This window comes from Accipiter gentilis, chromosome 9 (assembly GCF_929443795.1).
Source record: "Accipiter gentilis chromosome 9, bAccGen1.1, whole genome shotgun sequence".
Lineage (NCBI taxonomy): Eukaryota > Metazoa > Chordata > Aves > Accipitriformes > Accipitridae > Astur > Astur gentilis.
The window spans coordinates 7,961,254-7,985,964 of NC_064888.1; the positions used below are offsets into that span (position 1 = coordinate 7,961,254).

At 45.6% G+C, this 24,711-nt stretch overlaps 1 protein-coding gene across 1 annotated transcript in view; it reads left to right on the forward strand.

Annotated features, from left to right (window-relative positions):
* The first annotated feature begins 20,604 nt into the window (after window positions 1-20,604).
* The window catches only part of PAPSS2 (3'-phosphoadenosine 5'-phosphosulfate synthase 2), a 29,588-nt gene continuing 25,481 nt past the window's right edge, over window positions 20,605-24,711 (forward strand). Inside the window, exon 1 of the mRNA XM_049810179.1 lies at window positions 20,605-20,676. Coding sequence (XP_049666136.1) covers window positions 20,656-20,676 — 21 coding nt within the window. The 5' untranslated portion in view covers window positions 20,605-20,655. The remainder of the gene's footprint in view (window positions 20,677-24,711) is intronic.

The window sequence follows — 24,711 nt, forward strand, 5'->3', positions numbered from 1 at the left end:
AAACGCAGTCAGATAAAAATTCCTTTATCCCCAAGAAGGGAATGGCTGTATGAACAAGTTGCCTCAAAGCAAATGAGGGCGTGGATTTATGGTGCTGGTAGCTCCTGAACTGTATACTCACACCCTGTAATGGGTGTGCCAGAGCTCACCCCGTAAAGTGAGGCATAGTTTGCTGTGTTTACTGAGGAGGGGGTGAAAAGTTGGTTTAAGTGGTTACCACAGGGTATCAGGTGTGCTATAAACATTTATACCCTCCTTTGCTGCAGGATGTCTTCTTTTTGTAGGCTCACCTTCAGAACTGGGAACTTAACTGCTGCAAAAACAAAAACAGGAAAGAGAAAGCCAAACTGGCTCAATGTTGAGGAGTTAAACTTCGTGTATAATTTTTTAAATTTTTCTTGAGGACTTAGGCTTCTGTCACTTTTATACAAGCCATATTTAAAAAAAAAGGCACTTAAGGTTTACATATCTAAGTCATGGAGCAACTGAAAACCTGGTTTTTACTGTTGTACTCCAAGTTAAGGGCTTTTCCCTACGTTGGGATATAAGGCCCTGTTTTGTTAGTGCACCGATTTCTGTGTTGACAAAGGTTCTGATTGCTGAAGATACTAATTAAAACTGGTGGATATTTCAGCATTAACATCCTGTGAAATACTTGGCTGTGTTAGCTCTGCAGCTCTTTTTCTGAAACTGCTGAAATTGTTAGGGAGGAATATTGATGCTGAAACAAATGTAGGAATATAGGTCAGGATAATTGTCAGCCCCAGCATATGACTTTTACTGCTGTATGAGCTTTGCATTTCTCCTTCTTTTACATGATCCTACCTTGAGACTAAGTCAACTGATCATAATTACTGTGACAGGTGCCTGTTAGGAACTTTATTGCAACATTTGAGGCAAGCAACAAAGAAATGAACCTTTGTTTAAAGGCAGTTAAGTTTGGTAAATAGCAGATAGAAGAGTGAGAAAATGTACCTTTGAACAAATATTTTTTTTCTGGGAGTCAGTAATCCTGTGATGATTCATGATTTGAACAGAAGGGATGAAAGCCTGACTGTTGGGGATGAATGGAGGATTTCTGTTGTCAGTTCAGTGAGACTGATTTTAAGATACTGTGTTTGTTAAAAGATACATCCTTCTTCCATGTGGAGGAGGAACACATTGCACTTGACTGCTTTTTTGATCCTGTGTCAGATGAGGTGGAGGAACCAAAAAATTGCTTTTACAGTGAAGCATCGTTTGCTTCTGCATTACCAAGTTGATTGTATGCTTAAATTCTGTGTGAAGGGCTTCAAGGATGACTCTTCAGAGGCTGCTCCCTATTTTGTCTTGGAGTACAGGTCCATCATACCTCCAGAATAACATATATCTTCAGTGGCTGTCAGCAATTAACTGAAAAGGAAAATGTGCTATTTGGTTTCTAATCTGTATTTAAAGGATATGCTGACTCACTCCTTCGGCAGAATTAGAGGCTGGATGTGGAAACTTTGCACAATTGTAGCGATAGAAGTGTTTGAACATGTAAATATTCTAGGCACTTGTTCATGTGACTGATTCTTACCATTAGGGAGGTGACTTCAGTATGATCCTTTTATCTAGTAAATATATAAATTTGTTTATATACTAAAAAGGAAAACTAAAATGTATCAAAGTATTTCCATAAAGTTGGGCACTAGCTCAGTGAGCAGTGTTTGAACAAGCCGCCATATCTCATGGCATTGCAGATTACCATCTCCTGAAAAAATCCTGCAAGAAAAATAATGCTTTCTCTTCCTTCATGTGGCTTTGGACAAAATGCCTCATCTCAGTCATCTGTTGAGGACTTTGTTTGCAACCTTTCTCAAACTGGAAGCTTTCACTGATGAAAAATACTGAAAGTGTTTGTGGATGCTAGCCTTAAATACACTTGAAATGTGTTTTATTTTGTTAAATGCCTAAAGCTTAACTAATCATTCTGGCAAATTCATTTTTTTCCTCCTAGTTAACTACTGCTGCTGTAATTCTGGTGAGCACCGAGCTGTCAAATTGCTGGAAGCAATGTGAATTTGTAATAATATGGTACTAACTGGATGAGTTTTGAGAACTTGTTTTGGATTTTTAGTGCTGTGAAATAAAACTGCACACTTTCCTCATCTCTGTTTTTATAAGCAGTAATAATGACATGATCTTTAGTATAATGGCTGTGTCCTGCTTCAAAATACATTTGGTAGGTTACTATTACTTACACTGGTGTCTCTGATTATTTTAAGTTGTCAGATTGCTTGGTGATTGATACAAAATGCCTTAATTGGGTTTTTACATGCATTTTGATGTGGAAAAGTTTACTCTCATCTCCAGCAGCCCTGGTTTTAAAAACAGTGATAGCTTCCTGACCAGGTTTTTGCAGATAATACTATAGTATGCAAAATGTCTGGAAACGTCCTGCATTTTGAAGTGCACTGAGGGTTACATACATGTTTTTGAGCAGTCCAGAATCTGCTGCAGTATTATTTTTCTAAACATTATCACTCTCTCAGTAAGAGATTGACACTGTTGATTTGATAAAGAATTAGAAACATACATCATGCAGTACTTTCTAACCTGTCATTTCTTGTAGGTATTTAGCAATAGATGCTTGTTATTGAGTATCCATTAGCTACTTACTTCGTTAATTCTCTGATTACCTGTAGGTAAAAATTAAGTCTTGCCTGCAGCATCCTCATGCGCTGAGGATGCAGCGCTTTTGTAAGTGTGCTGTGGCTGGAATGGCATAATTTTTGATCAAGGGCTGTTTCTTCATTTTTGTAAGTATTTAAGACAGAGTGAAATAGAAGACAATTGATGTTGTTTTGCTTAAAACAAACAAAAAACCCAGAACTGCGTAGTCATAGGAAAAGGAGTGAAATGTCTCAAATTCAGATACCAAAACTATGTATAACCTTCTAGGGGAAGACCATGATCACCACCATTCCCCTTCCCCCCCTCCTTTTTTGTATGTATAATATATTAAATGGTCATTTTGTTAGCTGTTGTTGTGGTTTAACCCCAGCCAGCAACTAAGCACCACGCAGATGCTCACTCACTCCCTCCCGCCCCCCCAGTGGGATGGGGGAGAAAATGGGGAAAAGAAGTAAAACTCAGGGGTTGAGATAAGAACAGTTTAATAGAACAGAAAAGAAGAAACTAATAATGATAACACTAATAAAACTACAGCAGTAGTAATAAAGGGATTGGACTGTACAAATGATGCGCAGTGCAATTGCTCACCACCCCGGCAGTCCCCGAGTGGCAATTTTTCCCTCCCCACTTCCCAGTTCCTATACTGGATGTGACGTCCCATGGTATGGAATACCCCTTTGGCCAGTTTGGGTCAGCTGCTCTGGCTGTGTCCTGGGCCAACTTCTTGTGCCCCTCCAGCTTTCTTGCTGGCTGGGGACAAGAAACTGAAAAATCCTTGACTTTAGTCTAAATGCTACTTAGCAACAACTGAGAAAGTCAGTGTGTTATCAATATTGTTCGCATACTGAACTCAAAACATAACACTGTACCAGCTACTAGGAAGACAGTTAACTCTATCCCAGCTGAAACCAGGACAGTTGTCTAAGTTAGTATTATCAGATGTTAATTTGCAGTTGCTGGTATGGGAGAAGTAACGTTTTCTCTTTGAAATGTTAAATTCTTGCTTTCTTGAGCAAGAATTTTCTTTCTTAAAAAGTTACAGACTATTTCTCCTGATTGTCAGTCATTTCAAACCTGTCCATCCTAAGAACTGATCTTACTGGACTGCAATGAAGGTGTCTAGTGTCCTCCACAGTCTTTGAAGGCTAGACAGTTGGGGACCATCAAAAGAAGAATTATATACAAATGCAAAGAGTGAACATTGGTAAGCCCACCAAAGCACGGTGCCAGGACTGGGTGAGCCTGGAGAGTTCATAACCTTAAGGTTTCTGGGGAGATTATTTTTTTCCCCCGCCCTTCCTCCTCCTATGAATTTGCTGTCTTAAGGCCAGCTGTGCTTGTGTCACCCATGTTGTCGTGTGATGGTGAGGCCATGCTTTGATTTGTGCACGGTGTAGTGGGTTTCTTTGTTTTTGAAAGTCCTGCTCTGTGTTTTGTGTTGTTTCGACCGATGGGTGTGTGGGTGTGTTTTGTCTTTGGTATGCTGCCACCTTCATCTTCATCATGAAGACTCAGCAACTCCTGTGTATCCAGTTCAGCTTTCGAGTGCTGTTTTTCTGCCTGATTTCTCAGGATTTGTGGTCCAGAAAGTAGAAAACTCTTTCTAAATGGCTTTGTTTCTGATGTTGACAAAGTTTTTGAATAGGGCTTTCTTTGACTCTGAAGTATATGCCAGGCCAGAGCTAGGTTCTGCTTCCAGACCCGATACAGGTAGATGTTTGTAAAGGCTTTTTTTCCCCTCCCTTATTTGCTTCCAGAAGTGGAAAATGAAGATTATAAGTAGATTAACCTGCATTTATGGCTTTTTTTCCAACTTAGTTCAATACTTTAAAGAGATATTTTTACTTAAAATTAAGACAGAGGAGACAAGGATGTTCAGGCTGACAGCATGTGGTCTTACGTTGGTAGATTTGGGGTTTTTTTTTAAACAATTCCTTTGAAAAAGGGTTTAAAGCAAACATTGTTTTTCTGACATTCTGTTGAAAGGTTTGAGCACACCTTACTGAGTTTAACTAACAAAAACAAAAAAAATTGGTGTTCAGGGAAGAGATTATTGTTGAAGGGCTAGGATGGAAGGAGCTAGCTGAATTGATGATGATGATGATGATTATTATTACTTAGGGGTCAGAAAAGCTCTGCAGACTTTTCACACTACTGACCTGTAGCTCTCAAACGCTTCACTGGATGTGATAACAAATCCTGAACCTGTTACAGAAACAGAAGGTGCCCAGCTGATCCTGGGAAGCAAAGTATGCACCCCAGAAAGACCCACCAGGTTGGATCAGGCTGATGGTCCTTTAGCCTGGTGACCTCTGGCTTTTGGTACCTAAGCAAATGTGTAGGGATAAAGCAAATATTTCCCCACACGCTCCTTATTACCGGCCATTTGTGGCTACAGGATTTTCTTGAGTTAAGGAAAATGAGTTTGCATTTAGCTTTATATATAGCTTTTAATCAGTTTCTCTCCTACATGGTTTTTCTGTTGCTTTCCAAACCCAAAGCCTTAGATGTTGCCTTGCAATGGGCTGTGGTGGATGCTGGAGCACAGCTGTAGGCTTTATGAAGATCCAGCTCCTTTTGTTTCATTTGAAAAGGAGTGAAATGTATCTAAAATTAAGATACCAAAACCGTGTATAATCTTCTAGGGTTTCAGGTTCCCACCTGCTAGACTGGAAATTCAGCCACGTTTCTAGGAGCTGTGATTAAAAACCGTTAATAGCTTTCTGACATAGTCGATTAGCAGAAGTAGTTACCATAGGCAAATGCTAAAGCTTGGCATGTATTCTGGAGCAGTTCAGTCATTTGGTGTGATAGAGATCTTGTTTCAGTGTTGTGTTTTCCTGAACACCAGCGGTTGGTTTAATTCCTTGGAGCATTTTTATTGGGAGGGGAGTTAAACACTTGATCTCTTTTCATCCTACTATTGCAGCTTGTGTTTTCTTTTCCCCAGATGGGAGAGACCAATCTTGCTTATTTGTTCCTTGTGCTGAAATCATTCTGTTCTTCTAATTGTTATCATTGCTACTTTTATCTCTGGCTTGGTTTTACCCTGCCTATAAATACATTTACTGGACCAGACTTGCCCACAGTATTCAAGGTGAGGGTGCACCATTGATGTGCAAAGGGGTGAAGTGATAATTCTTGTTAAGTTTTCTAGATTTTTATTTCATGCCTCCCCCACACCGAATAGTATGCCATTTCTTCCCTTGATAGATGGTGAGCGTCAGGCCATTGTGTGTGGAGCTCTTCACTGGTACCTCCACCTCACTCCTGACAGTGTTTAAAACTATCAGCAACCACTATTCTATGGTTGTTTCTCAAAGAAAACACTGTCCTCCATGCATAATGTATTCCTCCTTCTTGCTATTAGAGGCTATTTACTGCTCTCGGAGTTTTTTTGGTTGTGTAAAAATACCTGTAAAAATTGGAACAATTTTGGGTTTTAATGTTTATGAATTTACAATATCTTGCATTTGTAATCATGGTAATTTTTAATGAATAATTGGTTCACTAGAATAAATTTAATGAGGTGAATGGTAGAGGGAATATTTTCATACAATCAGTTGCACAGCTTCAAAGCATGGCAGCATAGGAAAATAAGGTAGAAAAGAGTTTTTGAGAGGTTCTCTACTCCATTCTCCTGCCCTCTATGGCATCCTCTATCCTGCTGATGGTTTGTCGAGGGCATTTGTTATTCTCATCTATTGTTCAGTGCATCTGCTATGTGGTGCCAGCTGCAAATTCAGTGTGCACCAATTTTTCCCTCATTCTCCACATATTGAACAGGTATTGAAAACTGCTGGACTCAGATCTGACCTTGGTAGGACTCTGCTGGATACCTTTTTCTAGCTGGATGGTGAACTATCCTCTATGTCAGGTTTTCCAAGTTCTTTATCTGTGCTTCCTTTGCCTTTTACAGGTGTAGGCATCACTAGCCATGTCATCTGAAACAGCAGCCCGAGGCTTTTCTAGCCCTTGTCATAGTCTGGCATCCCTGGATTTCACTTCTGCTGTAGAGCAAACCTGGGCAGCTGTTGCAAGCTATTACTCATCTCAGTGCTGGCTTGTCCATGCCTACAAAGAGTTTGATAGTTGTTCTGGTATTTTTCTGGAAATTAAAGTCAAGCAGCGTATCTGTAGTCACTGTCTCCTCTTACAGAGGAGATAGTTTGGCCAGAACTATCTGACCAAACTATAGGGAGATGGCTCTTAATCCTCTCTGACCACTCCATTGTGCTTATTTATTTTAATGCTTGTAATTAGGTGTATTTTATTTAATGCATGTGAAGCATTGCTGCTCAACTTACAGAAATGAATGATGACTCTTAGTCAGATGGACAACGTGCTGTTCTAAGAGACAACCCACAATTGTCCTGATGTTGCAGGGGAGGAGATACCGTAGGCTGTCACGTGTCCCCTGCAGCCACTGTTTTACAGAATGTCTTTCACAACCGTATCCACCTATTGATTTTAAAAAAAACAAAACCCTAACCCACCTAGTTCCTGGTGTATCTGCCAAAAGAGAGATTCGAAAACTTTGTCTTTTGATTTCCAGCCTATAACTTTATACTTGGCCTTTGTGTCCTGGTTCTGTCTTCCAACATATGCTCGTTGACCTTCCTGGTACATTTGGAGATGCCACTTACGTCTCATTTCAGTCTGTACTTTGCCAGATCTGCTAAGTCGATCCCTCTTAATCTCTCCTCGTGATTCTCCTTCTCACCTGACTTACTTCTTCTGTGTCCTGGCTCTTGTTTCACTTCAGTTCTCAACACAAATGACCGCAGTTGTACTTAGTTTTCCAGATGAGGTCTTACAAATGGCTCACTGGCTTGCAGTGAGATGTCCCCTCCCTTCCCTCTTGGGAAGGTTAATCATTATGCAAGTGAGGTTTTTTATATTTATTTGGTTGGTTGAGGGGTGTTTTCTGTGGCACCGTGGAGGTTTTGTGCTCTGGCTCCCATCTTCTGCTACAGAACACTTTCCCTAGGCGTCACAGGTAATTTCTTGTGCCTGAATTTGCATATAACAAATTTGTTTATATTATAAAGAGTGTTACTAATTATATTCTGGATTTCTCTCTTTGCCTGCATGTCCACTGCTCTTATGATCCAGTACTGCTGTATAAAAGCCAATGCCCGGGGCCCTGTGCTTCCAGTCCTCTCAAGCATGAAGCATATGCAAAGTCCTGCTGTGGCTTGGCTTTGGAGGAAAGCCTTTGGGGTTCAGATTTCATTTCACATAACCCAGAATTATTGGGCTGTTCTTCAGCCCTCTTAGGCCTTTGTGTGGCAAAGAATGGCATGTCTGTCTTCTGTAGGGAATGCAGGCTCTGCCCTGAATCCACCAGGATTCTGGATGTTTGGGGTTACAGCTAAGCTCTCCAGGGGCTGCTTATCTAGTACCTCAACAGCTAATATCAAAAGGTTCCCCCTTCGCCTTTCTTCTTCTGGGGCTGAGGTCAGGTGAGGTGGATACTCCTGTGTTTCCCTGCAGCAGATCTCCCCTTTCTCCATCTCCGTGCTTTCTTCTTGTAAAACTTCACCATGCAAGATTGGTGGTGAATGTCACTCCCAGTGTGACATGGCCTGACTGTTCTGTGCCCATGTGCCCTGTGTCCCTGGTCAGACAGGAAGGTGGTAAATCAAATGGGTTCTTGATAAGTCCTTTTTAGTTTGTTTGGGGTTTGGTTTTGGTTTGGTTGGTGGTTTTTTTTCCCAGAAGGTGCTGCATCTGCTGATTCAAACCAGCTTTTGCCATGGGGCTCGTGATGGGTGTAAAAGCCAAATCTGGAGGTGGTGCTTTGAACTGCAGGCTTCCAGCTGAATGAGGCAAGACAAAATTAACTGCAGAGGCTCATGTGACCTACTTCTTAAGGTCTCACGTGCAGCCTTTGGATCAGAAAGCTGAACAGGAGGAGACAGCTTTCATGGTAAATGAGAAATTGTTTCCATCCCATATGACAATGGAGAGCTTTCAGGTTGTTTTTAACTGTGTCATGGTTATTGGGGCCACTTAGTTTGCTGTAGCATGAATGTCAACTGATATTTGATCCTGCTGAAAGTTAAAGGGCTGTTAACCCATTTTGAGAAAGGGGCTTTGCTTTACATCCTGAGGTTCTTCCCAAGCAGCTCAATCTGACTGACTAGGTTACCTGTTTGCTGCCAGGTGCCCCCAGTGCCCCAAACACAGTTTTCTCTGACGATGACGTAAAACTGGAGCTCAAGGCCAACACGAAAAGACCTCAGCTGGCTTGCTGTGGAAGTCCAGTGGCTGTGCATGATGTTGGACTTGGGGTGAGAGAAGGTTACTGGAGGCAGGGGGGTGGGAGAGAAGGTTTTCCTTCAAGTCGGGGAAGCATAATGCGAGGGTGGCTAAATGGATGTAGATGCTTCATAAAAGCTGAGCAGAGGTTGGCTTTTGTGTAGGAGGAGAATGGAAATATCCACTGTGTTCTGCACTACTTCCCATTGCCTCGGATGGAGATGGGCTGAGGTCTGAGCCAATGTCTCCACAGATGCCTGTGGAAACCTGGGTGGAAAAACGAGGGAAGCAGTATAGGTCACATTATCGCAACAAAGCAGAGTGAACAAATAAACAAAACTTTGGTCTCTGTCCATCTCCCTTTTTTATACTGACAACAGGGGTTGAGTGTGTGGGTCGGCAGAGTAACTCCAGGTGAAGTGCTCTGCTGAAGCCTGAATAGGACTGGACTCTCAAAGCAGGAAAGCTGCTGTTCAGTCAAGTCTCTTGGTTTCTTTCCAGCAAGCAGAACATGCCTTATAGTTGTTGCTTTGGTTCAGTGCACTGTATTCTTCTAACTTTTAATGGCTTTTTAAAGGTGGACTGTGAGGGAGGGAGAGCAGATCACTGAAGCACACCTTGAGGAGGTACATGCTCAGTCTGATGCCATCCAAGACTTACAAATGCAGGGCCTTCCACTACCCAAGTGTGCTCTGTTTAGGGAATTGAGCTGATGTGAACCTCTGAACTGCTAGTCTCATCTGCCTTCCAGCTGGACATGGGGTGAGCTAACGGACAATCGTGTGTCGAGACGTACCCACAGCCCTTTATGAAATGTCCTGGGAGAATGTTGGTTCCTCTGGGCCCAGCCACTACAAAATAAGATGTTCAGTATGTCTCTTCTCCCTCGTGACAACTGCCAGGAGCAACAGGGTTGTTTGGTCAATTCCACTGGGTTACAAGTGCTCCAGATGTGCTTGTTCTCATTGCTTTTTGCTTGTTCCTCCTTTGTGCCAGTGGTTCAGTTGATGTTTGATGTTCACGGGAGGAGGTATCACTTGCTGTTCCTTTGCCAAGGGACTCCTGGCACACAATCGGCGGCATGGGCTTGGGCATTTTCTTAGTGACTTGAAAGAAATGGCTGAGAAAAGAAACATTGTTTTCTGTTTTTTCCTTATATGCAATATGCATTTTCAAGGACACTACTTATCGTGTAGAAAATCAGTGTGTTTGGATAAAGCACTCAATACATTTCACAACTAGTAAATAATGACACCCTGATGTTTTAAAGCTTATCACCTATAATTAAGGATGGCTGTTCTAGGAGAATGGTAAAAAAGACTTCTCTGCATTATTCTAAAAATTACAAACTTGAGATAAAGTTCACCAAGCCTGAAGTCTCGCAAAAGTTTTCCTTAATGTGGTTCCCTGTAGGAATGGCTATTTATGTTAGTTGGTGGCAGCATACATCTGTCTTGGTTAGATGGCTTGCCTGGTAACCTGTGTAACAAATTACACTAGGAAATGGCACGGGAAAAAAGTGCTAAAATTCAGTAGTGTATTGTAGATCTTAAATCATCTGTCCTTGCACAGGAGTAAAGACAGATGAAAATGGGCAAACAACAAAGCCAGTGAATACCATGGGGTTGTTCACTGTGCTGGCTGAAAAAGTGCTTGGTGCTGGAGAGCTCACGTTTGTCGCTGCCCGGAGTCTGGAGACGGAGGGAGTGACGGGTAGGAGCTGCTCCTGTGCAGTGCTGGTGTCTTTGTAAAAGGATTAGGATGAACTTAGACTTCAAAATGTTGTGATAGGAGCTGACTTTGCTACCTGCCTGTGCTTGCCCAGCTGTAACACTACCTGTCCCTAGAAAGGCTAGGTTTCCTTGGCCCTTCCTTAACCTCTGTTGACCCTCCTTCGATCGTGACTGCTTTGGTGAGAGTTTTATCTACAAAGATACCAGGCTGGCTGTCTTATGCCTTTCTCTGTGCTAACCTGCTTTTGAAAGAAGACATATGTGGCACTTAATCTCCTCGCCTGAGTTCCCAGATTACAGCAGTCTATAGGGAAAGCAAGTCTGTGAAAATGAGCCTTTGGGTAATTTTGGGAACAGAGATCTTTATTCCAGTATTGTAAAGGGGACAAGGTAGGGATACAGGCCAAAGTCTGTGATAGGGAAAAGAAATCGCATAGGGCAAAGGCAATGGATCTATAGCAGAAAATTACACACAATAAATACATATCTTTACTGCAATATGACGCACCCACTATAGACAGATAGGAGCAGCCTCATGTTCACAAGCCCTGGTCCTCATGGGGGACTTCAGCCACCCTGATATCTGTTGGAGGGACAACATGGCATGCCATAAGCAATCCAGGAGGTTCCTGGAATGTGTTGATGACAACCTCCTTCTCCAAGTGATAGAGAAGCCAACGAGGAGAGGAGCTATGCTGGACCTTGTTCTCACCAACAAGGAGGGGCTGGTGGGGAATGTGAAGCTCAAGGGCAGCCGTGGCTGCAGTGACCATGAAATGGTGGAGTTCAAGATCCTTAGGGCAGCAAGGAGGGTGCACAGCAAGCTCGCTGCCCTGGGCTTCAGGAGAGCAGGCTTTGGCCTCTTCAGGGATCTGCTTGCTAGAGTACCATGGGATAAAGCCCCGGAGGGAAGAGGCACCCAAGAAAGCTGGTTAATATTCAAGGATCACCTCCAGTTTCAGGAGTGATGCATCCCAACGAAGAGGTAGTCAGGCAAAAACACCAGGAGGCCTGCATGGATGAACAAGGAGCTCCTGGACAAACTCAGACACAAAAAGGAAGCCTACAGAGGGTGGAAGCAAGGGCAGGTAGCCTGGGAGGGATACAGAGAAATTGTCCAAGTAGGGATTGGGTTAGGAAAGCTAAAGCCCTGATAGAATTAAATCTGGCCAGGGACGTCAAGGGCAACAAGAAAAGCTTTGATAAGTATGTCAGTGATAAAAGGAAGACTAGGGAAAATGTGGGCTCTCTCTGGAAGGAAGTGGAAGACCTGGTTACCTGGGACACAGAGGAGGCTGAGGTACTCGGTGACATTTTTGCCTCAGTCTTCACCAGCAAGGGCTCCAGCCACACGGCCCAAGTTGCAGAGGGCAAAGGCAGGGACTGGGAGAATGAACAACTGCCCACTGTAGGAGAAGAACAGGTTTGAGACCATCTAAGGAACCTGAAGGTGCACAAGTCCATGGGACCTGATGAGATGCATCTGTGGTTCCTGAGGGAACTGGTGGATGAAGTGGCTAAGCTGCTGTCCATCATATCTGAGAAGTTGTGGCAGTTTGAGAAAGTTCCCACTGACTGGAAAAGGGGAAATATAACCCCCATTTTTAAGAAGAAAAAAAAGGAAGACCTGGGAACTACAGGCCAGTCAGTCTCACCTCTGTGCCTGGCAAGATCATGGAGCAGATCATCCTGGAAACTATGCTAAGGCACATAGAAAATAAGGAGGTGATTGGTGACAGCCAACATGCCTGCACTAAGGGCTAATTGTGCCTGACAAATTTTGTGGCCTTCTATGATGGGGTTACAGCATTGGTGGATAAGGGAAGAGCAAATGATGTCATCTACCTGGACTTGTGCAAAGTGTTTGACACTGTCCTGCATGACATCCTTGTCTCTAAGTTGGAGACACATGGATTTGGTGGATGGACCACTCGGTGCATAATGAATTGGCTGGATGGTCGCACTCAGAGAGTTGCAGCCAATGGCTCAGTGTCCCGGTGGAGGCCAGTGACAAGTGGTGTTCCTCAGGGGTCAGTACTGGGACCAGCACTATTTAACTTCTTTGTCAGCGACACGGACAGTGGGATCAAGTGCGCCCTCAGCAAGTTCCCCAACAACACCAAGCTGTGTGGTGCGGTCGACATGGTGGAGGAAAGGGATGTCATCCGGAGGGACCTTGACGGGCCTGAGAGGTGGGCCCGAGCAAATGTCATGAAGTTCAACAAGGCCAAGTGCAAGGTCCTGCACATGGGTCAGGGCAATCCCAAGCACAAATACAGGCTGGGTGGAGAATGGATTGAGAGCAGCTCTGTGGAGAAGGACTTGGGGGTGTTGGTTGACAAAAAGCTCAACATGACCTGGCAATGTGCATTTGCAATCCAGAAAGCCAACTGTACCCTGGGCTGCATCAAAAGAAGTGTGGCCAGCAGGTTGAGGGAGGGGATTCCCCCCATTCTACTCCACTCTCATGAGACCCCACCTGGAGTACTGCATTCAGCTCTGGGACCCCCAACATAAGAAGGACATGGACCTGTTGGAACGAGTCCAGAGGAAGGCCATGAAGGTGATCAGAGGGCTGATGAACTTCTGCTATGAAGACAGGCTGAGAGAGTTGGAGTCGTTCAGCCTGGAGAAGAGAAGGCTCCAGGGAGACCTTATAGCAGCCTGCCAGTACTTTAAGGGGGCCTAGAGGAAAGACGGGGAGGGATTCTTTAACAGGGAGTGTAGTGTCAGGACAAGGAGTAACGGTTTTAAACTGGAAGAGGGTAGCTTTAGGTTAGATGTAAGGAAGAAGTTCTTCACTGTGAGGGTGGTGAGGCACTGGCACAGGTTGCCCAGAGAAATTGTGGCTGCCCCATCCGTGGAAGCGTTCAAGGCCAGGTTGGATGGGGCTTGGAGCAACCTGGTCTAGTGGAAGGTGTCTCTGCCCATGGCAGGGGTGTTGGAACTAGATGATCTTTAAGGTCCCTTCCAACCCAAACCATTCTATGATCCTATGAAAATGGTAAGAATCCTTGCCTTGCTTCCAAAGAGATTTGTAAAGTTGATTGTTCCTCATTCATCATCCAAGGTGAGTGCAAAGAAAACAGCACACTTTCATGAGTAGAGCAAACTGCAGCATCAGAGGCTTGCCTTGGCTGAGCTCCTCCGTGTTTGGATCTACAGGCTGCCCTGACTAGCTGTGGTAAGTCAGACAGAAATTGCTGGCTACTTCTGCTGCCATTTTCCTAATAAATACTCCTTTCCCCGTAAAGTATCGTCCAAGCCCTGGCAGGTATAAATTTTATACTTGTCTTGCTGAGATCCAACCTAAAGATGAAACAGCACCAGCAGCCTTCAAGCAGATAAATGCCAAATGAGAACTGAAAGGACTTTTGCCCTATAGCTCTTTGCTCCATCACCCGTACCACCTCTGCGTTGTGTCTTCAAAGCCTCAACCTGCATGTCTGCATCCGGAGATGAACACCAGCTCCTCTGCTGTGAAAGCAGCCATTGCTTGAACATCTCAGTGCTAGCTCCCTAGGTGCAGCTGCGCATACAGAGCCCAGTGTCCTCACTGGGACATCGAGCCATTTGGATTGTGGTTTGGAGCCTCACATCTGCCCTGGCTGGGTGATAGCTTGGGTTTGTAATGCACTTTGAATTGTTCGCTCCTTGGAGTGAAATCCTTTGCTGTCCTGGTTGCATCACCCGTTGTTGCTCTCGTAGCTGTGGCATACAAAAGCAAGGAGAGCGTGTGGTCTGTCTGCAAAAGGGAGCTGAGATTGCTCTGGCCCCTGCAGGGCTGGCAGAGAAATCTCCAAGGCACTGTAGGTTTTTAAAGACAGGGAAAGGGTGGGGGAAGAGAAGTATGAGTAAGGAAAAAGAGAAATAAGAATGAAGAGGTGAGTGAGAAAAATTAAGGACCCCTGTCAGAACTTAGTTTAGAGATCTGCGTGTTGAGCGATGCTTGGAGGACAAGGCAAATGTCTGTACCTGCTCTAAAAAGGAGAGTGAAAGAAGCCGCTGTGTGATTGTACATTTTTCATTATTACCGTTTCCCTAATGATTATGGAGATTTGCTACGTATCGGCTTGCTGTGTGGGGATGCCATCCCAATGGCTGGACCAGTTGCACTGGGAACCTTCAGAACTGTCAGCTACAGACTGGAGGGTGTGTAGGAAAGTAAGAGCCTGATGGTAAGCATTACTGACTGTGTCACTGAGGCACAGTGATTAAAAAAAACCAACCTGGAAATCCCAGATCTGGGTTGTTTAAAGTGAGCTCTGAAGCAATATGAGAAGTGGGTAGGTGGATAGGGGTCAGTGCATGTGCCCATCAGTGGGAATTGTGTGGAGCACAGAAGGCAGCTGTTAAATTGTCCTTAGAGGAGGAGATAGTTGTGAAGATAGCAGCTTGTTAAAAGCTCTCTCTTCACCCTTGTTCTGCTATCTGCTGGTGAGCTATGGAAGGATGCAAAGATGTTTGAGTGCTTAAGCTGAAGTTTAACGTATTTCCTGCTTCAATGATTAGAAGACACTGATTACTATGATATTCTTCTCTTCTCCCTCCACTCTTTGTTCTAAAATGAGAGCAGTGTTTTGTTTTCCAGACTTCTGAGTGATGCTTTAAAGATGCAAAGACCCATGTCGGTGCAAAGCTTGTTCCTGGCTTGGGCTTGTATCTCCCATTGAGAAATCTTGGCAAACTGGTTTTGAACTTACAGTTTCTGGCTGGCTGTAGCAGTCCCCAACAGCAGAGGGTATTGCCAATGCTGGAGGTCTGTGGCTGATTTTTGACGCTTCTGGAACTTTTGTTTATCTCCAATAGCTTTCTGAGAGTTGTGAGGATGATCCCACGTGCTTGAATTATAGAACAAGGAGAGGAAAAAGTAAAGTTTCCTGCTTTCATTAAAAAGCTTAATTGCTTATGCCAGCAGCTAGTGCCCTACCAGCCTGTATCTCTGGTGCTTCCAATATGCTATGCTTTGCTTTTGTGGTTTATTTTTGATTTGATATCTCTTGAGTGAAGTTTTAGGGCTGCAAATCCAGAGTTGACTTATACATAGGATTGAAAACTTTGTGAAAAGCCATGGGTGAAAGGTGAGGTAGATAAGCTGGAACTGATTGTTGGGGCAGTTCAGTAGCAGAGCTGGTATCTTTGTGGGCTGATGCCAAAGGTATTAGATATGTTAATTTGTAGAATAATTAATTTTCAAAGGTACCAATCTTAATGTATTCGGTATTTGATGAGCAGAATTTGTTAGAATCCTGGTGACTGAAGGATGCTCCGTTAACTGGGGTGACAACCTCTCCTGGGACTTTGCTGTCTGCATACGACCAAAAGCTGCTCAGCTTGGGTCTGCCTTTCTTGGGTGTTTCTCCACTGATTTCCCCTGTGGGCTCCCTCCTGAGAGCTGTCTTTAGGCTGTTTATCCTCTGTAGGATCGCTTCCTCACTGCTTGCAGGTGGCGAGTGAACTTGCAGAGTAATGCTGTGGCGGCAAAGCTGGAGAAGCTGAGAAGAAACGGTGCTGAAGATGACAACTTTGTCACTTCAAAAACTAAGCAAGGCGCTGAAGCTGAAGCCTTTATCTGCAGGTTCCCTGATGCTAGGAAAGCAAATAGAGCAGAGACAGTCTAGTAGTGGAGTAGTTTGAGTGTAGGGAGGATCGCTCATCTGGCTAGCACAGCCCTGGCACGTGGGAGAGCTTGGCTTCCATGGCACACAAATTCAAGCTTGGCCATCCTTCCTGCTTCCTCCACCCTTTGCTCCTGCTTTGCCAAACATACGATGCAGAGCAGGCAGGAGCTGCAGAGGGAATGGTGTCACTAGTAACATTGCAGCTGATCTTAAGGGTCCTTCTCCTGAGGCTGTGATGTTAATCTGGGCAATGCTTTTCCAGCTAGATGTCAGCAAAGTATGGGAATTTGTGCAAGGATATAAGAGTACACAGTTGTGCAAAATCAGGAACGGTGACCTTTACCCCTTTATATCTTTCATGTGGGAGAACACTGCAAGGGACACTCCTCTCCTTCCACGACACTTCCCCAAAGGCTGTAGTACTTCTGGGGTTGATACCATCTGATGAGCAAAAAGGATGTGGCCTGTTTTAATTTCCACCCCCGCCACCTTGCAGGTGGGCAGGGGGATGCAAGTGACATTTCGTTGTTGGTGAACTTGTTACACTAGGCATGTCGAGGTGGGTATTGAGGAAACCAGTGGTCGTGCCTGGCTTGCAAGCATTCATGTGAGTCATGGCACTTTGGGGTAATTTCTTGGGTTATGCTTGGATAGGAATTTTGATTAAGAAGGTGCTGTGGTGGATTTTGAACTGGGAAGATGGCTGTAGCAAAGCTCTCACCAGCAGCTGCTCACCGGGCCTGTTTGGTGGAGTTATGTATAGATTTTGCTCTCTGTGGGTCCTGTTACTGTAACAGTACATTGCACAATGGGCTCTTAAGAGACCTTTTTGTCTAGAGATTTACTGCCTCTTTGAGATTGGGGTGTCAGGGCAATACAGACTTCCCAAGAGAGTGCTGAATAATCCCCCTTCTGCGTGCACAACGGCAGATGCATGGGGCATAACTTTCTTCCAGCCCTCCCAGTAAGGAGAGGAACAGAAGTCTCTGATCCTGTAAGCAGAGTGAGAATACCTGCAAATAAAAATATTTCCTGTAATGCTTTAGCATATGTAATAGGGCCCGAAAGTTGCCAAATCATTCCTGAAGCTGCTTTTTACCAAGCAGGGAGGCTGCTCAAGTGCCCTTTTCTTCCATCTGGAGAGATTTTGACCCCCTGCCTGCTTTGCTGTAGTGCTGCTTCTTTCTCCAGCTGCGGTAGGCTGAAGCTCTTACAGCTTGTTAAATAGCCCGAGAAGTTCTTTAATGAAAATTAATTGAGTGTCACTGATTTGCGTGTCTCTTGAGGTAAGCAACTAGATTTTTTTATTTTTTGCTTAATTTCTGATTCTGTTTCATCAGTTACTTCCTTGAAAAGCACACACAAATTAAAACTTGAGGCAATAGCCATATATATTTAATTATTAGAAGTGAATGTTTCAGAAGTTCATACCACTTTCTGCATTGTTCTTGGGAAAATAGGGGAGAAATAAACCTTGGTCTTTGATACACAAAATGTATTTTATTTTCTCAAATTCTCATTCACGTTATGAGCAATTTAATTCCTAGAAGGGAGATCAGTTTGATGAAGTAAGAAGTGAAGAATGATGCAACAAATGGAGATAACATTGACTCATTTTCCCTCTCACTGATAGATATCTAGGGGAAACACAGAGGTGTTACATGCTCTCAGTGCTATTTTCTTCTGTTATGTAGTAACACAAGTTTTCTCTCTTTCCACTGACCTTTCTACTGTTCACTTCTAATGAGAAAGAACTATTTTTCCTTCAAAAATATCGTCACCGGAACTAGCTGTTATCAGGCCAGAATGGTTTATAGTAGTCTGTGGTTACAGAAGCCCCTCTTTCTGCCTTTTCTTTTACACAGACGACTTCTTCTTGCTCCTCTTTCTTCAGTAAATGTATTTCCCTGCTTGCTTTCGTCTGGTGGGCATGTTTTCAACCCTTTTTCTTTACTGAAGGTACATAAAGGAAAGGTACACATGGTAAAGATGTAAAGATGTGAATTTAAAATTCACCCTGCAGAAGGAGAGTATTAAATGTTTTTATCCAACTAAATTAAAAAAAAAAAAACACCTAAAAATAATACTTACAGAAATTAAGATGCATAATTAACTCATCAGAGATAATAACAGGCTCTTCTATGCTCCTGTAGAGCAGAGCCACAAGTACAATGACAACTATGATTAATCTGTAATCATCTGTATTTTCCCCAAGATTTTACATACTTTTCCTGCCAGGTCAATATTGGTTTGATCAGTCCTGAAGCTCTCATGTTAAGAAATTTACTTAAATCTGTGTGCAAATAAAAGATGAGATGCTGACTCTATGCTGTGCACAAATCAGAGCACGCAGAGTCACTTCTGAGCAGCAGCTAAACAGGCTAAGCAGCCTTGGATAATGCTTGGATGCCACCTTCCTTGTGGGAAAGCTGAGCAGCTCATGCCATTTTGCTGCGCATCCACAGACTTTCAGTCATTTAACATGTCCTTTTCATGATGTCCTCCAGGGGACGAGGTGTAGCCTGTGTCCTGGCTAGGCAATGCTTGTGGAAAGGTTCCGTGTACCAGGATGTGCTTTTCCAACGGATAATGTGTTCAGGCTTGTTTGCCTGTTCTTCCAACCGTGCTATATTGTTTTTACGGCAGGAACTTAATGTCCGCAGCTGGACAATAGAAAAACCAATCTAAGGAAAGGCACGAAATCAGAGATGCTAAAAAGTTACCCTGGTATTATTCAGCTGAGTTAATCCCGAATGTAATACCGTGGGTTTAACTGGAATTACACTGGGGATTAGTTCATCTGATAGCTGAGCTAATAGCACCGAACTAATAGCACTGTAATAGCTGCCTGGCTTCGGGAGTTGGTTGAACAGGTGCTGCTTGCTTCCTTCCAGCCCCGCTCCTTCACCTCCAAGTTGTCCCTGCTCCTCCTTCCCCATGCTGGGCCCTGTTCCTCTTCCAGCAAGACCTCATTTGAGGAGCCCCGCTTATTCCACTGTCTTTCCTTTCATCTCTCCCTTGGGGTTTCCCATTTTCTGTTTTAAGGGTCCTTCTCCCACTTAGGGAGCTTTGCAAAATCCCACCATCTTTTTCCATTGAGGGCCTTCATTCAGGGCACCAGCATTTTAAACTCTGCCAGAACGAAGGATAGAGATGAAACAGGAGTATTTTTACAGTGAAGGACTTGCACGGCTGCCGGTGATTGTGTGGCGAACAGGTACCAGGAGATGCCCACGACTCCCATGCCCAAAGCAGGCTCTGCATGTTGGACCGAGAGAGAGTGCTCGCTCTTCTGGGCATGATTAGAAGTGAGTCATCTCCTTCTAGAGGAGAGGCAGCGCTGTGCATAGTTGTCCTTAGCTCTCCTCACAGTCCTGGGCTGGACTCATGGATGGGTAGGCATGAGGAGAAAGTGGTCAGAGGGCAAGTGCCGTGCTGGATTGGGCCATGCATCCCCAGGTGCAGAAAGAGACACCCACGGGGAACGTTTCTTCCTTTGTCGCTGGCTCGCAGGCCATCCCAAGGATGTAGCGTGGTTTCCCTCCACCAGGATGTTGCCCATCCTCTGGTTCAGCAGTGTTCTGGGATTTGAGCTTTTCCGACAGTGGAAAACTGAGGATTTTGGACAAAGCTGTCAGGCATGGGCTTCTGTTCCCTTCACCTGCTAAGCTTTATGTGCCGGTAGACTCCTCTGTGTTTCTTTCTTTCTAGCCTTCTCGGCGTTTTGGCCAAACGGCCGGGGGCCAGCCTAGAGCGCTGCTTGTTTTTAGGCACCGTTGTTATCCTTGGGAGGTGTTTTTTTTTCCCGACTTGTTTTGTGTGGGGTCCTGTTCCTCCTCCCTCTCTCCCTGAAGGCAGGTGCGGTTCCTGGCCGGGAGCAGGACCCATCCTTACCTGGATGATGATGGATGGCCTTTCCCCCCTTCCCTGCCCTGACGGCAGGTAGCCAGCCTGCCTCCCGGCTCTGTGGCCGCAGGCAGGGTGCCGTAAGCTGAGCCCAAACTCCTCAGCCCCAAGTCGTTAATTTTAAGGGAGTTTCAGATCGCCATCCTCGCGCTGGCAGGCTCTGATCCCCTCGGTGGCCAGCGGTGACTCGTCCCTCGGGGGAGCCGGGCCCCGCACCCCCGTGACGCTCCCCCGGCCCTGCGGCCCTTTACCTCAGAGCCGGGGCGCCGCTCCCTCCCTCCCTCCCTCCCCGGTCCCGCTTCCCCGCCCGGGGGTTGCCGGCCTCCCCTCGCTGCGGGCCGGGGCGGAGGAGGAGGAGGAGGAGGCGGCGGGGGCGGGCGCAGGGCGAGAGGGGCCGGCTCAGGGACGCGCTACGTGTCGCGGGAGCCCTTATAGCCCCGGCCCGGCTCGGCCCGGCCCCGCCGCCCGTCACCATGTCGAGCCGGCAGCAGACGGTAGGGCCGCGCCGCGGGGCCGGCGGGCGGGGGGAGGGCCGCCGAGGCCGGCTGGGGGCTGAGGGATGCCGTGGGGCACGTCCAGCTTCCTGAGGGAACCCTCTCCCTAAATCCCCGGGGGGCGTCGGGGCTGGCTCCGAGGCGGGCAGCGCTGGGGAGACTGTGGGCTCCCTTGGCTCGGGGGATCGAGCCCCGCGGGTCCCGTCGGCGGCTGGCGGGCGCCTTCTGCTCAGCGCCGGGACGGGCACCCAGAGTTTTCCTTTTGGGTGCGCCCATCGCCTGGCCGAAGGACGTTAAAACCATCGCGTCACGGGGCTGGGCGCTGAGGAGGAACGCTCTGGCTGCAGGTCGGTCCGCCTTGGCGCGAAGGCGCGGCGGGCGGGCGAGCTGGCGCGCCCTGTAAGGCACCTGGGCGAGGGCCCGGCGGTCCCGCAGGCTGGTCACGCATCCATCCCTCGGCTGGCATTCCGCAAATACGCCGTCCCGCACGTGCCCCGCACGGCTGCGCCGAAAGCTGCCGGCTTTGGTCCTTGCCACGCTGATCCTCACAGAGAGAGCGGCCGCCCAGGCGAGGCCGAAGGTCGAGTCGGCGAGAAGGCTGAGCGACTGCCTCGCTCTTTTTGGCTTTTCGGGTTTTCTCTGCCCGGGTCCAACCCCAAGGGGGGGAGAAGCTGGTGAGGCAGCTGTCACCCACCAGCCATTGGCTTTCAGCATTGCTGCAGAGCCAGTTTTTTGGTTTTTTTTTTTTTAAATAAAACACACAGCAAGGAAAAATAGCCAGAGCATAATTCAGTTAGAAATTAAAATTGCAAATCGCAGCCACAGCCAGAAATTGTTTTCCGCTTGCCAGCTGCCCTCCCTTAGTTCTTGGATTTGGGATGTGAGATCTGGGTCCCTCTGGCTGCGCATACGTCTTCCAGGTTTTAAATCAGAACCATAAGAGCTCTTGACGTAAGTCTTTTGGGCTGCTTTTGCTGGTTGTTTTTGGTTTGTTTTTTTTTTTTCTTCTTTTTTTTACCTTGTCGTAAACTTTTCAGATGGATTTAATGCATTTTGAACGCACTGATAATCTGTCTGGATAGGAATGCAACCAAAACCACACGTAATGAAGGGCGCCTGTGCAGCAGGGTGCTCTTGGAAACGTGAAAACGTGTGGTTTAGGGATTATTTCAGGGAGGGGAGGTGCAAGATGTGAGCCGTGTATGGGAGTTTTGTTTATTGCTGTGACAGGAGAGAGGCATTACTGAACTTCCAGAATAATCCCTTTCCTTTGCCTCCACCCTGGGCTGGAAAAATGACCTTTATAAGCAAGATTATGGCTGACCTTTGTACCGTGACTGTCAAAACAGATCCTATCTGCTTGACAGTTGTAGGCGTATTTTCATGTGCTTATCTGCCAGGTATGTGATAGAATGAGAAAAGGCATGATTTCACTAATTGCACCAGGTTTTGGTAATTATGATGAAACAGCAACGACATCCCATTAATGAACCTCCCGGTCTATTGCCAGGGAGATGCGTTGCACAGAGCGTAGGTGAAGGTCTTGCTCCTAATGGGGTCTCAGCGGCTCCTCGGTTCCAACCATCTCAGGTTGATATCAAAGGTACAGGATGAGGCATTTCACTTTGATAGGAGTCCCTTGATCAGCACAGTTATTTGCATACGCACACGGACAATTGCGTTCAGTCTCGGCGCAATTACACAGTGAGGTTCAGGGGGGTTGAGGCATCGGCAATGTATCAAAAATTTTGCCTAATGAAGGAGCAGGCAACAGCACAACGTGCCCCCTGAACTAGCAGCCTAAATGTTGTAGCTCAGAGGAGTTTTAATATAGTGGTGAATTTTTAACGACATCTCTTACAGCTGCAACAGCTGAGACGGTTCCATTGGAAAATGAAGATGGGATGCACAGACTAATTTGCCCTACTGAGATCCCTATTAGTACAGCAGCTCGTCCTTCTTTTACCCTTTACTTAATCCCTGTTTTTCATTCTCCCAGTAACACAACTACTTATTACTCATAAAAATCCTTATTACTAATAAAATCTCAGGTTTTACCACTTCTTCACAGTGTGGGTGATGTGTTAATCTTTCTCCCACTGACAAGGTTTTGTGAGGCTGAATGTTTCCAGCATTATTCACTGTCCGAGATTATGTCAAAAATGGGCTTCGCAGGTGATGTTGATTAGCTGTCAGCTTTTGAAAGGGGCAGTAAGTGCTAGCTGTTGTGAGATGGACTGGCTGTGTTATTTGACTATGCTTCTCATTTTGGAAACTGACTAATTATAAGCCCAGGATTTAAAACCTAAATTCAGCCTGAATGCCCTCTGGAGTTTGAGGCTAGTTTGAGGATGTTTTAATTGCACACCGATTTATTAATAGAAGCTTATGGTGAGGTACAAAGAAGAAAACTTTAATTTTTTTACTTCTGCACATGTTGTCCTTAAAAGTGAACAAGGCACCTTAATTCTGCTGAAGATCCAAGGCTTGGTGCGCAGGAATCTCTCTTTGGCTGGTTAGTATGGAAACGCTCTCTTCGTTTCTGCTCGTGACATTGCAAGAGGCATTAAGTCCTCTAAGATGCCAGGCAGTGTCCTTCTGTTCACAGACCTCATTGACAGAAAGCATTTATTTCTGACCAGTTTCAGGACTGACTTTTTGGGGAGAAGAACGGTCTTTAATGATGACCTTAAAGACTTAATGTTCCTTACACAGGCCTCCTGTGTGCCCCAGTGGCGAAATCCTGCTCTCGGGAGGAAGTACACCGTACAGTAATTGCAGCGAGTAGCATGGGGCTGTGGGACTGCCCTTGTTTATTGTGTGGGCTCTTGCACAGCGCGGCATTCAGGGCTGAGCGGTTCTTTTAGCCGTCGAAATAGCAGCTTGTTCTCCCTACACCTGCGGCGTTGCTGGTATTTCCGCAGCTCGTTACCTCTCCCCGCCGAGCAGTGTTTTCATAACGAGGAGGATACAGATGGCACAGTGTGCTCCAGGGAAACAGCTTGCCATGGAGCCCAAACCCACGGGCATGGCCCTGCCCTGGAAGGGCTGGCACCTCGCTGGGGTGACTGGCGGCGTGGCTTGCGTGTCCCTGTGGGTGTGTGGAAAACGCAGCTCAACACAGGAGGTGTTCAGAGCCGGCTGCCAGAGTCCTGCGCCTGGCAGCGGGTGGATGCCGTTCTCTCTGGCTGCTTTCAGTGGGTTTCGCTTTGGATGTCCTTACAGGTGCTTAGGGGAGAACGAAAGCCCAGTACTGAAACTGCCTTTTTCAGTGTGTTACAGCTTTGCCATCTGTCTGGTCTTCTAAGGGCGTCTCCAGGAAGCTGAATGGCGTGGCGTGCGGCATCCCTCGCTTTCACCAGGATGCTGTTTCCATAGCCCAGTGGATCACGAAGCTGTAACTTCTGATAGTTCAGTTTTGCTTGTGTAGGGCTGCAAATTATGTGGTCTTATTTAAAGATAAATTAACATGTAAAAATAATTTAGGGTTTTTTTATTTATTTAAAGAGAAGGAAAAAACCCACAAGATCAGATGACAGCCCTGAGGAAAATGTGAAGGAGCTTAGTTTCTTTGCCTGAAAACTATTATCATGTTGAAAAAACTGCAGCCACAGGGCAGAGTTCAGCTGGACTGAGGGATATCACAGGCTGTGCAGTAACATATGTATGGCTTCATCAGTTTAATTGCAAAGCAATGTAGAATAAAAAGTTTATTAAAAAAAACCCTAAACTATGCATTCATCTCCTCGCATGCTTATTATTTATTATTGCCTTGAACGTAAAGACCAAAACATCTTTAAGGATGTTGATGTTCAAAGCAGTTCTGGGTAGCTTATCACAGTGACACTTGCACAGATGACAGTGCAGCAGGCAGCAGAGCCCTGATTTCAGGGAATTAGTATGGCTTGGTCTGGGTTGAATTACTCAAGACTGTTTCTGATGTTTCATCCAGTGATTCAGAAGTCTTGGGTTTACAGATGTGATTTATTTTGTGAAACACAGTGCCTAACTCGTTGCACCTTGACAGTAAAAAGT